Source organism: Strix aluco, chromosome 3 (assembly GCF_031877795.1).
Source record: "Strix aluco isolate bStrAlu1 chromosome 3, bStrAlu1.hap1, whole genome shotgun sequence".
NCBI lineage: Eukaryota > Metazoa > Chordata > Aves > Strigiformes > Strigidae > Strix > Strix aluco.
This window is the reverse complement of record NC_133933.1, coordinates 47,596,698-47,610,423: the sequence shown is the minus strand read 5'-3', so window position 1 is coordinate 47,610,423 and position 13,726 is coordinate 47,596,698. Positions and strand designations below refer to the sequence as shown.

General features: G+C 41.9%; 1 protein-coding gene across 2 annotated transcripts in view; it reads right to left on the bottom strand.

The window, feature by feature from the left end:
* Positions 1 to 12,790, bottom strand: part of HEATR1 (HEAT repeat containing 1) — a 39,452-nt gene extending 26,662 nt beyond the window's left edge. The window contains exons 1-12 of one of the 2 annotated variants that reach the window (XM_074818405.1): positions 12,720 to 12,790; positions 12,344 to 12,522; positions 10,117 to 10,355; positions 9,046 to 9,187; positions 8,425 to 8,526; positions 7,386 to 7,526; positions 6,591 to 6,802; positions 5,222 to 5,355; positions 2,717 to 2,825; positions 2,265 to 2,375; positions 1,697 to 1,814; positions 389 to 496 (exon numbers count right to left, since the gene is read on the bottom strand). In XM_074818405.1, coding sequence (XP_074674506.1) covers positions 389 to 496; positions 1,697 to 1,814; positions 2,265 to 2,375; positions 2,717 to 2,825; positions 5,222 to 5,355; positions 6,591 to 6,802; positions 7,386 to 7,526; positions 8,425 to 8,526; positions 9,046 to 9,187; positions 10,117 to 10,355; positions 12,344 to 12,439 — 1,512 coding nt within the window. In that variant the 5' untranslated portion in view covers positions 12,440 to 12,522; positions 12,720 to 12,790. The remainder of the gene's footprint in view (positions 1 to 388; positions 497 to 1,696; positions 1,815 to 2,264; positions 2,376 to 2,716; positions 2,826 to 5,221; positions 5,356 to 6,590; positions 6,803 to 7,385; positions 7,527 to 8,424; positions 8,527 to 9,045; positions 9,188 to 10,116; positions 10,356 to 12,343; positions 12,523 to 12,719) is intronic. The other variant, XM_074818404.1, reaches the window with a different exon arrangement.
* Positions 12,791 to 13,726: the final 936 nt, after the last annotated feature.

The window sequence follows — 13,726 nt, the reverse complement described above, 5'->3', positions numbered from 1 at the left end:
AGCCAAAGGAAAAAAAAAAATCATTATTGTTGGCACAATTTACAGGGTTTTAATGAAATAGCTGAATCCTAGTACAAGAAAAGTGGTAACATCATCTAAATTAAACCTCACAGGCAGACTAATTGGCCACAACAAATGAAAGAAAACCAGAAGTATCCATTAACTTTGGTTTTATCTTAGACTACAATCAGCTCAATAAACAAGAACTACATCCAGACTCCAGAATATGGGAAAATGGTGACAGAAGCCTACTAAAAATACCATGAAAACCAGTCAGGATGACATACGAATGGTTTAACATACCACTCAACTTCAACAGATAATGTTTGGCAAACAGCTTTTGAAGACATTAAGTCAGTTTTGTAAGTGAGAGATTCAGGACACAAACCTTTGATGTTTCAATAACATCCTTCAAATGCTGAAGAGCCAGGACCCTCACAGCTGGCTGAGGATGATTCAAACTAAGCAGAAGGGAGGTATCAGAATCTTCCAGAAACTGAAACACAGATTTCAGAGTGACTTACTGCATGAAAGGTAACGGGAGAAATTCTTTCAGCAATTTTTGTTACCAGAAGAAAACCTGTGTATTTCAGGCCCAAAAAGCATCAATTACAGAATGATGATGTTGTTTAACTGTTTCAAATTTCGTTGTCTTCACTTCTGCAGGCAGTTTTTGGAATATACCTTGAAAAGTACAGTAAGCTACAGACACTTTTTTGTCCTAGGAAAGCACTACACTTATCTAAGCATTCCGAGAAAGCTCTAGTGACAATGTCAGTGTGACAGAGTACAGATAGAAACTGTTAAAAAGGCATCCCTGCCAGTCCAATTGCGTGCACTTATCTCAGGAACCTTAAAGGCTAGAAGAGGATCATATGCCTTTGTTCTGCATGCCTTGTTTTTCTGTTAATCCACTTGTTATTCAGTCACAGACTCTGTGCCTTCATTAAATCAGTATAAAAATACATGAAGCACTTCTTTAGGTAGTTTATCACTTTTTTCTAAGTGCTTTCAGTCTTTCAATCATTACAAACAGCAGTCATAATACTAAATATCTATTAATAATAAATTCCTTAGACAGATCTGTTGCACTCAAGGTTATTCTGTGTTAGGCTGAGTTGCAATTGCTCTTCAGAAATGGCGCAGGAAGAACTCTGTAGTCACTATCCTTCCACTGTAAACATTCATAAAAATCAATGCAACAAAAAGGACTGAGCCACCTTCTCTCAAGAGCGATAAAGTTGTTTGTCAACTTTTCCAAGACACCTCTGACACTGACAGAAATCTTTAAGTAAGATGATGCCTTGCTGGGCACCGCCATGTTGTTCACTATAAACCACTACAATATATGCGGTGGCCATGTTCCTAAGGAAAAAAATTATTGATAGCCATCGGAGCAGGTGGAAATGTATAAATTTTAACCACGAAAAAGGCCCACACTCATGACTGTTCATGATAAACATGAACTTAAAAGATCTGACAGCTTTTGATTTTACCCCAGTTTTGGTCAAACCTCCCTCCCCAGTCACATTTCAGTTGGGGTTTTGTTGTTTTTTTGATTTGGGTTTTTTTTTATTGGTTGGGAATGGACATTTTGTTTAGAAAGACGAAGAGAGAGCAGAACTTTGCCAAAATATCAGCCTTCTGACAGTATAACCAGGTAAGAGCTAGGATCATGAACTGAGCTTCCACCTACCTTGTATTTGCCACAGCTTAATGAAAGAGAAATAAATTGGTGAAAAAGATTTTGCTCAGCCTCATCTGTGCAATCTTCCAGATGCTTCTCCAACACAGAGTCTAAGGCTTTAGGATACCTGCCAACAGACAAAATCCCCAACATTCTCCTCAGCGTATTACAGAAGAACATGTATTTACTAGAGAGATGCCGGGAAATACAAGGAAGCTGAACACACATGCACTCATCTGAACCAGCTATTTTAAGCAGCTTTGCAAAGGCAATCAACCATTATGTCTTCACACAAATGAACGACACGCAGACCACGAGGATAAATAGTGAGCAGATAAGGTCATGCTACACAGCAAACAGCTGTACAAAGCCAGTAGGTCTGTGTCCTTGTATTACAGTGATAAAATATGTAAAGACAGATCAGTAAAATAAAATTTGGACAAAGATTAGGAGTTGGTTATTTTTACTGTATGTATTTGGGCAAGAATATTGTGCTTACTACACCCAATAAGCCAAGATCATAGGTGACATCACCACTCTACAGACTGTGGGTCTGTCACAGAAAAATGGAACTTACTTTCTCTCAAGAAGTCTGATAAGAGGAAGCATCTTTTGATTGAGTTCAGCCATTTGGGTAGGATTAGATTCAATCTCTGTACCACGGGAGATAAACTCTTCAAGAAACTTTCTAAAATTACAAACAAAAGAAAAAGCCACCATGTTTTGCATAATACAGTTTTCATTAATGTTATAAAGCACACTGCTAAACAGGTTAGGATTAATATTGCAAGTACAGATTTGCTCCTGGCCTGAAGTTTCACTCTGTCCCACAAATACTCCCACAAGTGCTAAAAGCAAGCCTCTTCTAAATTACTAAATGTTTCAGTTTCAAAATCCAGCTTTGGAGTTAACTTAAGAACTAGGAAAAACATGTTCATATAATGCTAATGCCCCTGTCAGGAATTTGTTGTTGTTAAATCAAAAATGACTGCGGTACTACAGAAGAAAAATAAAGTGAAGTTAACTCACGAAGCCAACAGGTGATCTAAACCCTTTTCCAGTGGTACACTCTGAAGAATAGCTTCAAGATGTCTGATGTAAATCTGATTCTCTGTCTCTTCAGATTCTTCTTGTTCCTCTAAGGACAACATGTAATCATAAAAGATGAACAACAGTTTGAGAATAACTCCCTCATACTGATTAAAGAAAAAGCTCGTATAAGCATCATCATCTGGTGAATCAAGCACACAACTTGAAGAGCACAATGTTCATTGATGACTAGTGCTAACTCTTCATGAGCTGCTAGCAATGCTTTATACCAATGTCATTAAAATGCCAAAGGCTGTATTGCTACCAATAAATTCAAGTATGCTCTGGAAAGTCCCAGACCTGCTACCACAACCTGTGCTAGCAACTCCCTACAGCACTCCCTGGCGTGAATCTGGACCTTTTCAACAAAAGAACTTTCCCAATCATGATTTGGCAGTTACAAGTCCACAGTGCAGACTTACTAGCGCAGACACAGGCTACTACTGCATGCCAGTCAGCCTTGCTGTCCCAGACTGTTCTCAGGCATGTTTAATTAATCAGGTAAGCACAGACCTCCACTACTTAAAATACATATGGAGTACATATAATTTACCTAAGAATGATTTTACGGTACGACAACACATCTCAGAGTCAGAGATTTCATACATCAAAATTAAGTTAAGTTTCCACACCTAAATCAAAGTGATATAGACATAACAAAGCCTAAACCAGCCTCCTCTGTAGGGCCCGTGTCATGGTTTATACCCGGCTGGCAGCCAAACACCACAGAGCCGCTCACTCACCCTCCTCTACCCCAGGGGATGCAGGAGAGAATTGGAGGGTAAAGGTAAGGAGAGTCAGGTTGAGGTAAAAACAATTTAATAACTGAAATGAAATAAAAATTAAAATAATTATAATAATAATAATAGTAATAATAAAATATACAAATGAGTGATGCACAATATGATTGTGTGGTCTTGCAACTCCCTCCCCACCTCCCGGGCCACTCGGTGCAATCCCCCTCCCTGGGTCACATACCAACCTAACATGGACTGTGGGTTGGGCAGTGGACCAGCGCATTAAGGCACCCCCTTAATGCCCCTGGCTCCTGCCTCCCCTACCACTTGAGAACTGTAATGACAATCAATCACCTCCTGAGAGCCCGGTACGTCTGTACCTGGGTCATGGCCCAAAGGGGGTGATACCAGAACTTCAAAATCTAGTACATTCCAGGCCATGCAACTGGTGGAAAGTACCAGAGTATTTCATCATCTGAGTTGAGCTGAAATGGAAAAGTACCTGAAAGTCAATTATCTCAGATCCTATAAACAGTGACCCTAAGTGAGACCCTCTGAGCGCTCCTGGATCACAGTGGGCTGTGACCAGCATCTTCCCCGAGCTGGGACACCTCTCAGGCACAGACTCCTCAAGGTTTACAGTCCATCTGCTGACAAAGCTGACAAAGGGCCGGGGAGCAGTCAGACTTCTCGAGGCTCAATTAGTGCCTGTTGAGGAATGCTGATGAATTGTGAGTGTTTTCTCTAAACTCAAGAGGAGGGAGACTTTAACTATAAGATAGTCTCTTCCATCCACCTCACTACCTATCTATGTATTTGAATACGCACATTTGCCTTCCCCAGTGTGGGTGTCTACATATTTCACTGGATCCAAATACTTCTGTCTGTCTGCGTGTATGTTTTGCCCTTACACATATGTACATATATATATATTTTGATTTAGGGTACCTTGTAGTAAGTTACTGTGAATCTTGTCATTCTTGAATCTGTAATTAAGTTGCTGTTTTAATTATAACATATTCTACCAAATCACCCTGTTAATCTTTAAATCGGTCAATCATTAAATGCTGCTAAAATTCAACCTTTTAATCTATTTCACATCATTAATAAATCTTGAACTGCTGCTAAATCATAACCATGTCAAATGTTTTATCCATGGCAGATTGCTCATCACTTGCTGACTCACGGCCAGCCTGTTCCCAGATAGCAATCCCAGGAGGGAAAATCCTGAAACCGCAATCCTGGAAGAGCCTGAGCTTCCCAGCCAACCCTCATCTATATACTGAGCATGACGTTGCATGGTATGGAATATTTCATTGGTCAATTTTAGTCCATTGCTCTAGCTGTGCTGCCTCCCAGCTTCATGTCCACCTGAACACTTGCATGACACGGGGACTTGGAAAGCCCTTGATTTCTTAGCAACAACCAAAACCATTAATGTTTTATCAACATTTTTCTCATACCAAATTGAGACCAAAGCAATGCACTATTCTAGCTACTGAGGAGGAAAATTAGCTCGAACCCAGCTGAAACCAGGACAGCCTGGAAAAACAAAAAGCAACACACACACACAAAAGCTCAAGCAGGTCTTCACATGTATTAGCACAATTTTAATAGTAGAAGCAACTAAAATTACACAGCTACAACACTGACCACAGCCATCTGGCTTTAAGACTCAACAAAATTGTAAAAATGTATGCTAACTTACCCGTATCAGTTTTCATGACAGCGCAAACAAGGTGAGGCAACAGGTAACGCAGAAGAGGAGAGATATCATAGCCTGCTGAAAGGCTTTGCAAAAGTGTTACCAGTTCTGTGGTTTTGCACAGATAATTAAAGGGCCTGCACAATGGAAGAGGGAAATAGAAAAAAGTATGCATACACATCTGGGTTACCAACACTTTCAAACCAAGCACACTTCCTAAGGATTCAATTTTCAGCGCCAGGTAACAGCCTCATTATAAACAAATGCTGAAAAGATTCAAAGGGTTCCACTTCCTTACTGCCAGAGATTTACTGACGCATTTACTATCCAAGAAGAAAACAGGATACTGCCAGGTATGTTGAGCGCAGCTGCTGCAGTGGCACAGTGAACATTACCCGGGTTTTTCCAAAGTTGGTAGCACAAGAAAAAATACTTCTATGGATTGCATGAAGAGATATCCTCACATTGCAAGGAGTGTATCTATTACCCAGCAGCAGCAAAAGGAAGGGAGGAGAAATAATAGCTCAATTACAGGAGTTCCTCAAAGAGTAGAAGCGATTTCCCTTCCTGCTAATAAAGTTTCTTTCACCTGTCTCCTTTTATAGCCACCTGGCTGGATGCTGCATAAGGCATAAATCATACTTCTCCTTAGTTCCCCACACCTTAGCTTTTAACCTATTTTCCTCTTCTATGAGTGTGTTCAAGCATCTGGAAGGTAATCACTGTACTTATCCCAGCAAAGATTGATTCTATTGGAATACTTACGCTAACCTCTCTGCCAGCAAGCAAATTCCCTATAGCATGTGGAACTTCCGTCAGCATGTTCAACTGCACGTTAACAGCACCAGCTAACTGTATCAGGGCAGGGCAAACAGATCAACGGAAATGAAATACTACATGTACTTCCAGAACACCTGACTCATGGGACCAAAGAAGTGGTGCACTTACACTTCGGGTGTCAAACTATATGAACTCAAAGTCCTTCCATTGAAGGGACAGAACTTTTTTCCCAAGCTATTTAAGTAACCTCAAATTTGCACTACCATTATTATGCTGGCTTCTCATCCAGCATTCCCACCTTCAAGAAAACCTCTTACTGGCAGGGTTCAGTTCTGCATATTGACAGCAATCCTTTCCTGAGGGAAGTGGCAGGAGAGGGACCAAAAGATGACAGACTCGCACCACAGACTCCTTAGCTGTAGTGAGCATACAAATTTTCAAAGTAAGCCAAAGAAACCTCCAAGCCCTTTGAAATGTCAACTACCAAAATTTCTGAAAGTATCCCTTCAGTGAAGAGGATAAAAAAAATCAAATTATCAAAGTGCATTCTGAGCTTTTAAAAAGTAGGAACACTCAATTAATGTAGACTTACTTTTTCCCAAGTTTGTCTCCTTTCTGAGTTTGTAGAAGTAGGTTCAAGCATGCCACCCCGTCCCTGACTAATGAGGGCACTTTAGACAATGTCTTGCTTATCTGTAACATCAAGGAATGCACCAAGGAAGTCTCCACTGTCACTTTTACTGTAATCTGGGAAATTATCATGTATGTTGCAGCTCTGTAATCCTCTATAGAGGATTTCAAGCCCTAGGAAAAGAGATAAAGTTGGATTTTTAACACACAAATTAAAAAAAGAGTACATTAACATAAAAATCATTTTCATTCTGACATCCATGGAATCACACCACCTTCTTCTCCATATGTTAACTTTTAAGGCATCTGTAAACTCAACTTTCAAGAAGAAAAAGCTGTCACCAAGGTGCACACATACAGAAGACACATTCACTAACTGCTGCTGCTCTGTTCGTTAATTGAGAAATAATCGTGGAGGAAAGAGGATATCAAGGCAGGCTGTTCCCACCCTGACTCCATTTCCTCATCATTTACCATGGTAAGTCTCTAAGGCAAAGAGGTTAATTCAAATTGTGTATCCATTTCTTACAGCTCCACTCCTCATGCAGAGTAGGAAATAGAGTTCTTAAAGTGCTTACCTGAGGTGTGAAAAAACATTACTATTCATGGACCTTCACCTGCCTGATGTTTCAAAGCAGGCTACGAGTGGTACAATACATTTCACATCGAATGTCCCTCTTAAATGTTATCGGCAGACACATGTCTGCAGAACACAGTACACTTCTTCACACATGAAGGAAAACAAAGCTTCCTGTACCTTTTGGATGTAAGGGAGGAGGATAGAGACTGTATTGTCTTTTATCTTCTCTGCGGCTCCAAGAGATGATACAATGGTGGAAGCATAAAACACAAGAAGAACTCTCAGCTGAGCTGAGTTCCCAGGACACTCTGAAAAGACCTAGACCACAGAAAAATCACTTGTTCAGATCAGCACGTATGGCTTCCACCCAAACCAGCAAAATCTCAGAACTCCAGCATGTAAGCTCTACCAGCTCCTGCTGGCACAACTTAAGTCATCACTTCCTCCTAGCAGTAACACTCACCAGAGGTTACTGCTCCCCCTTGCAGAAAAGGTAGAAGGAAATGGATGCTATTCCTCAGCTACTATAGTTAATCATAATAAAGTAACCTAAATCACTTGTGATTTTGGTGCAATGCTCAAGACTGAGAACTGGACAGCCAAGAAGCTGACAGGCATGTTTAACACCCCCTACTACCCCTGTGAACAAACCCTGCTATTGTATGTGCTTTTGCTTAGTTTCACAGTACATGCATTCTAGTTCTCTAAATAATTGGAACTGTTGCATATCTTAGCCTTCTGAGACTATAAAACTAGTTCTCTATTTGACATTAACTGAAAAAGCAAATAAACCTGCTCACCTTCTAACATTCTCAATTGTATTTTCTCATCAATATTTGAAGACATACATTTAAAACACCCATGGCAACCCCCAAAAGAGATACCCAAATTCAAATCACAGTTACAAATCAATAGCAGGAATGACTTTATAAAAGAAATTAAGACAATTAAGTACTCTGAAGCAATACAGTATCTTTAAGTAATACGGTATTGCCAAATTGTTCTGTCATGGCTCAATGGTTCTCAGCCACTTCCTTACAAGAATTTCTGATAGACTGTCATTGATATTAAGAAATTTTCACATTGTTTACTAATAAATTACTCCTTTTACTATTTGATATGTAACTCAAAATATTAGTAAACAGCATAATACTATACAGAGATGGGGAAAACTGAGTGACAACAAACAAATAATGTTCTAGAATAAATGAACAACCTTGACAGATTTTGCCACCAGCCTGCAGATGAAATCCATGAAATCCAGGTCTTTGTAGCAGTGTGTAATGACAGTACCCCTTGCCAGTGGGACTCCAGGTTTCTTTACATGGTAAAAGAAATTAAATTAGAACACTCAAGTATAAAGCACCTGAAGTAAAAATTAATATAATCTCTAAATTAATGCTACCGATCAGTTAACACCATTTAAACTGAAATAAGTAATGAAAATCCACACATCTCTCTGGAATTTTTTTGTATCTACATTAAGTCAGATGATGAAGAGCATTACATATAATCTATATTCAAATAAACATATATTTTAGTAATTGACATATCTTCCAAGCAGCAGCAAATACTTGCACCTTAACCGCATAATTTAACTTTGCCAAAGCAAAGAGCAATTACAATCAGCTTTTTATAATTAACTTTTATACTTAAAGAAAGATAGCAGAAACAACAGGTGGGCATCCAGGCTCCATCCCTGCAGTTAAATCTTTCAGTACAGTTCTGCAACTAACCACATGAACAGGTGGACCACATTCATAAACCTAGTAACAGAGTCAAGATATTAACACAGTCCCTCATGGTCCTCCCAACTTGCATCTGTTAAATACTTTACCCGTATTGGATCCATCCAATGCCATTTATGAGTCGGGCTTTTTATATTTAAAAGTTGAATAACTCTCACAAATAGTTTAGTCTCATGATATGGCAGAACGCAACCAATCAAACTATCTTGATTGTAGAGATGGATGTGAAACCTAAGGAAAACACATGTATGTACCGTTAAAAATTATCTGTCCAAAAAAAGTCCATTTTAAAGTTTTCTTCCCAAAACAACTGGTTTACTTGCTTTTAAGCAAGAAAAGAGATGACTGTCACACTGACTCAGACATATGGTCCACCTACAGTCCAGAATCCCAAGGTGGCCACTAGCCTGTATGTGCTTGAAACAGCACTAGCAATTTTCTTCCTCACTCTCAATAATTTTAGGTACCTATAGGACTTAAGACTACCTTAGTTTCTTCTGCATAGATTTCAATATTAAACCAGACATTACAATAATCTAGTATGAATTTAGGTATAATACATATATAAAACAAATTGTGATTCAAAGGTTGTATCAACAAAATTGCCCACCCTTTCATGAAATGAAATATTACACTTTCTGCATCTGGATAGGTTAATTTATATAAATAAATACAACATCACTGAACACTTGGGTTTGTTTTTTCTTCACACATTCCTACATCACCTTGAAATAAGAGTACTTAGCTCATGTTGTAATACAAGGGTATGCTATTCACGGTTCACAGTTATTATTGAAAATTAGCTATTTCACACAGCCCATTTCTAAAAGCATATTACCTAAATGCCTCTCTAGGTCCTCTGTAAGATGGCTAGAGCTGTGAAAATCTGGTGAAAGCTAGGCAAGGAAATAATTGCTGTTATATAGAACATCATGAGAGACCAAAGTTTTCTCAGAAATTTATCGAAAGACAAAAATCTAATTGGTAAAGAAGAACATCTGGTTCCATAAAGACTAAGCCCAAATAGATATTTTTAACATTTTAACCTGTATTTTCAGAAAACTAAAGTAAAATTATTCAAAATTTTTCTCATCAGGAAAAAAAAATCTAGCATTTCCAGTAGCCTTATCTATTGACATGTAGGATATTCAGTGGATTACCTGTGAATCAGCCATTCAAGGCACTTCTGCGCTGGTTTAAGCATAAAGTAAGGGGACAGGTGAATCAGGAACAATGAAATATTCTTATTCAGCTGCTGATTTACTGCTTTAGACTGAACACTGCGTTCCAGACCCTTGGATGTAGAACTAAACAAACTGGACTGGAACACTTCAAAAGAAGGATCAATCCCCATCAGCTCTTCTAAGCCAGTGCATCCTGTGGAAAAAAAAATGGAAGACTGCTTTAAATGCAACAGTTTTATTCACCATCCCTCCCCACCTACCTCCTCATTGGCATATCCAACTTCTTTGCTAATCTGGTATATGTCACCCGCACTAAGCAAACTAAACCAAATAGTAAACATGTCTAAGACCAAAACTTTTTCTACGCTTAAAGTATTTCTTAAGTGACGGAAAAAAAGAACATTAGCATCAGCAGTGCACTCTTGGAGCAATGAAGGCCAGCAGCATCCTGGGCTGTATTAGCAAGAGTGTAGCCAGCAGGCTGAGGGAGGTGAGCTGTCCCCTCCATGTGCCAAATGGCATGTGGAGTACTGTGTACAATTTTGAGCTCAAGAGTAGAAGTAAAACATTACATTGCCACATGGGTGCGAGTCCAGCAGAGGAATACTAAGATGGTCAGGGACTGGAAAATAACATACAAGGAAAAGGAGGAACTGTGTTTATTCAGCCTAGAGAAGAGAGTGTCAAAAGGGAATCTTCCTGCTGTCTGCAACTACTTAATGGGATATAGTGTACGTTATCAAGAAGACGGAGCCAGACTCTTCTCAGAGATGCACAATGGAAGGATGGGAGGCAACAGATACAAGCTGGAACACTGGAAATTCCAAGTCAACGTATGGATTGATTTTTTTTTTTAAATAGCGGTGTGGTCAAACACCAGATTAGAGGCCCAATATTGGATCAGAGACCATAAAACCTCCATCCTCAAACTCAGCTGAACACAGGCCTGAGCAACCCGCGCTAACTAGCCCTGTGCTCAGTTGGGTTAGTAGCAAATGACCTTCAGAGGTCCCTTCCAGCCAAAGATATTCTATGATTTTATATGGCTAAAGCAAGCAAATGTACCTCTTCGAATAAATTAAAATACAATATTGCATGTACACCACTGGACAACCACTGGAATGATTTCTTTATTTTACACAAGCTTGTAAATATTAATGGCTAAGCACAAAAAAGACAACTTCAGCTGAAATAAAGAAACATGGCAGCTGGCTGAAATCTGGAAGAAATAAATGATTATATGCAGCAGTTCTATAGTAACTAAGAAACTACAAAATACTTTGTGTTGCATCAAAGACATATATATCTACAGTCTTGTTACTTCAAATCAATATATGACATCAATCTTCCTGGTTTTAGAAAACAACTTTCTTATTGAAGAAGTATTGCATTCCTGGGTAAAGTTCTATACAAAAATGGAAAGAGATAAGCACAAAGGATCTGAAGTGTGCAAACACGGCAATGGCTTCTGCCACTTTACATTATTTGTGGCCATGTTACAGAAGAGCAGGGCGTCAGCATGTTTGCATGAAATCACAGAATTCAGGTTGGAAGGGACCTTGGGAGATCTCTAGTCCAAGGCCCTGCTCAAAGCAGGGTTAGCCCTGAAGTCAGACCACGCTGCTCAGAGCATTATCCAGTTGGGGTTTTCAAAAGGATGGAGATCACAACTTCCCTGGAGAGCCTGCTCAACTACTTGACTGCCCTCACAGTGAAAAAGCTTTTCCTTATACCCACTTTGAACCTCTACTGCGTCAACTTATGTCCACTGTCTCCTGCCCTCCAGCTGTGCATTCCTCTGGACAGCCTGACCCATCTTCTTGAAACCTCCTCACAGGTATTTGGCAGGTTGCTGTCAGACCCCCTCAAAGCCTTCTCTTCTCCAAACTGAATGAGGCGATATGTTCCTCCCACCAACCTCCCCTTCTAGGGCAAATTTTCCAGTCCTTGACCACCCTGAGACCCCCAACTCTTCCCAATCACCTTACCCTTCACATGCCCAGAAATGAGCCCCAAAAGGAGCTGTGCCATAATTTCCCCATGGACTGGACTGGAGCGATGCTGACTAGCCTGTGTTTTTTTCAATTATCCTTTTGGGTTTTTTTTTTAAAATATGGTTTTGCCTTTCCCACTTATCTTTCTCCGGGTGTTTTTCTGGATAGATGTTGTTTAAAATCACTGACATCTAAAGAGCCAAACTCACCGATTGCAAAGAACGTGTCCCTGTCAATGCGAGCAGCTTCCTTGCCACTGAACATAAGGGACGCCACCTCACTGCGGTCCAGCAGGCTGGGGTCATTCTGGGGAAGCGCCAGCCGCTTCAGCTGCTCCGCCAGGGACGTCATCGCTTCGCTCTTCGAGGAAAGGAACCTTCAGAGAAACCTAACGGGGGAAAACCAGAGCAGGCCGCCGGATAACACGGCTGTGTAGCCACACGCCGTCCCTGTCCCTGTCCCTGTCCCCCCCGCTCCCGGTGCGGGCCCCGCTGCCCCTCGGGGGTGCGCGCACGTGGGGATGGGCCGGGGAAGAAGAGGGACGGCGACAGAGCGGTGATGCCCGTCCCGGTCCCCGCCACCGACCTGGCTCCTCACCGCGCCGTGCCAGACCCCACGTGGGCCGCGCGCGCCGCTGACCCGGAAGCAGCGGCTCCGGCGGAAGGGGAGGAGCGGGAAGCGCCGGCCCCCGGCCCGGGGCGGCACCGCGCAGGCGCCACCTGCAGGCGCGGCGCGGGCCCGCGCGGGGCGGCGCGGAGCGGGGGCCGCGCGAGGCAGGTGGCTTTGCGCCTCCGAGTGGGAGCCTCGGCGGTCCCCCGCGGTGTGGGGGCTTCGTGCAGGTGCGGGCCGGGGCCAGCCCGCCGGCCGTGGGGGGAGCAGCCGGCCGGGGCCACCAGGCGAGGCGTGGCGGCCCGCAGCGCCGGCGGGCGGGCGGAGAAGCCTCCGTGAGGGGCCTGTGACGAGGGGCGCTGCTGGCTCTGTGCGGAGCCCAGCAAGGCGGCAGCCCGCGCTGTGGGCGGGAACCACGGAACAGCGTCAGCGTGCCTTAGTAGTAAGGGCGCACACAGCTCGAGTTGTTCCACCCGAGGATTTTTCCGTATCAGAAGGGAGTGGTGCTGGGGGTGTTACTGTAAATCCGGTCTCAAAAGAACCCTCTGGGACTTAGTTTGAAGTTTTAGAAGGCAGGCATTCTCTCTTGCAGCGCCTATCGTGCATGCTGAAAGACAAAGGCACACTTATACCATAAAAGAAATTAATATTCATGTTGTTTGGGAGAAGTACACACCCGTTTCCAGAGAATCTAATGCATATGATAGTACATTGCACAAGCATACTAAAATTTGGGGAAGGGTCTCTGAGGGGCTTCCATGGGGGTTTTCGGTGGTCTGTGGTGGTCCCTAGTGGTTGTTGAAGAGGTGTCTTAGTGTCCTTTCCATAAACTCTGAGTCTTTTTTCATATAAGGTCTTGTCTGGGCTCAGCACTCTGTCCGTAAAGTTTCTCAGCTTATCTTTGGCTTCCACAAGGTGTCTGCTAGTTTACCTGTCTTACCCAGCGTGTACCCATCACAATTGCAAAAATTATGTTCTTGGGT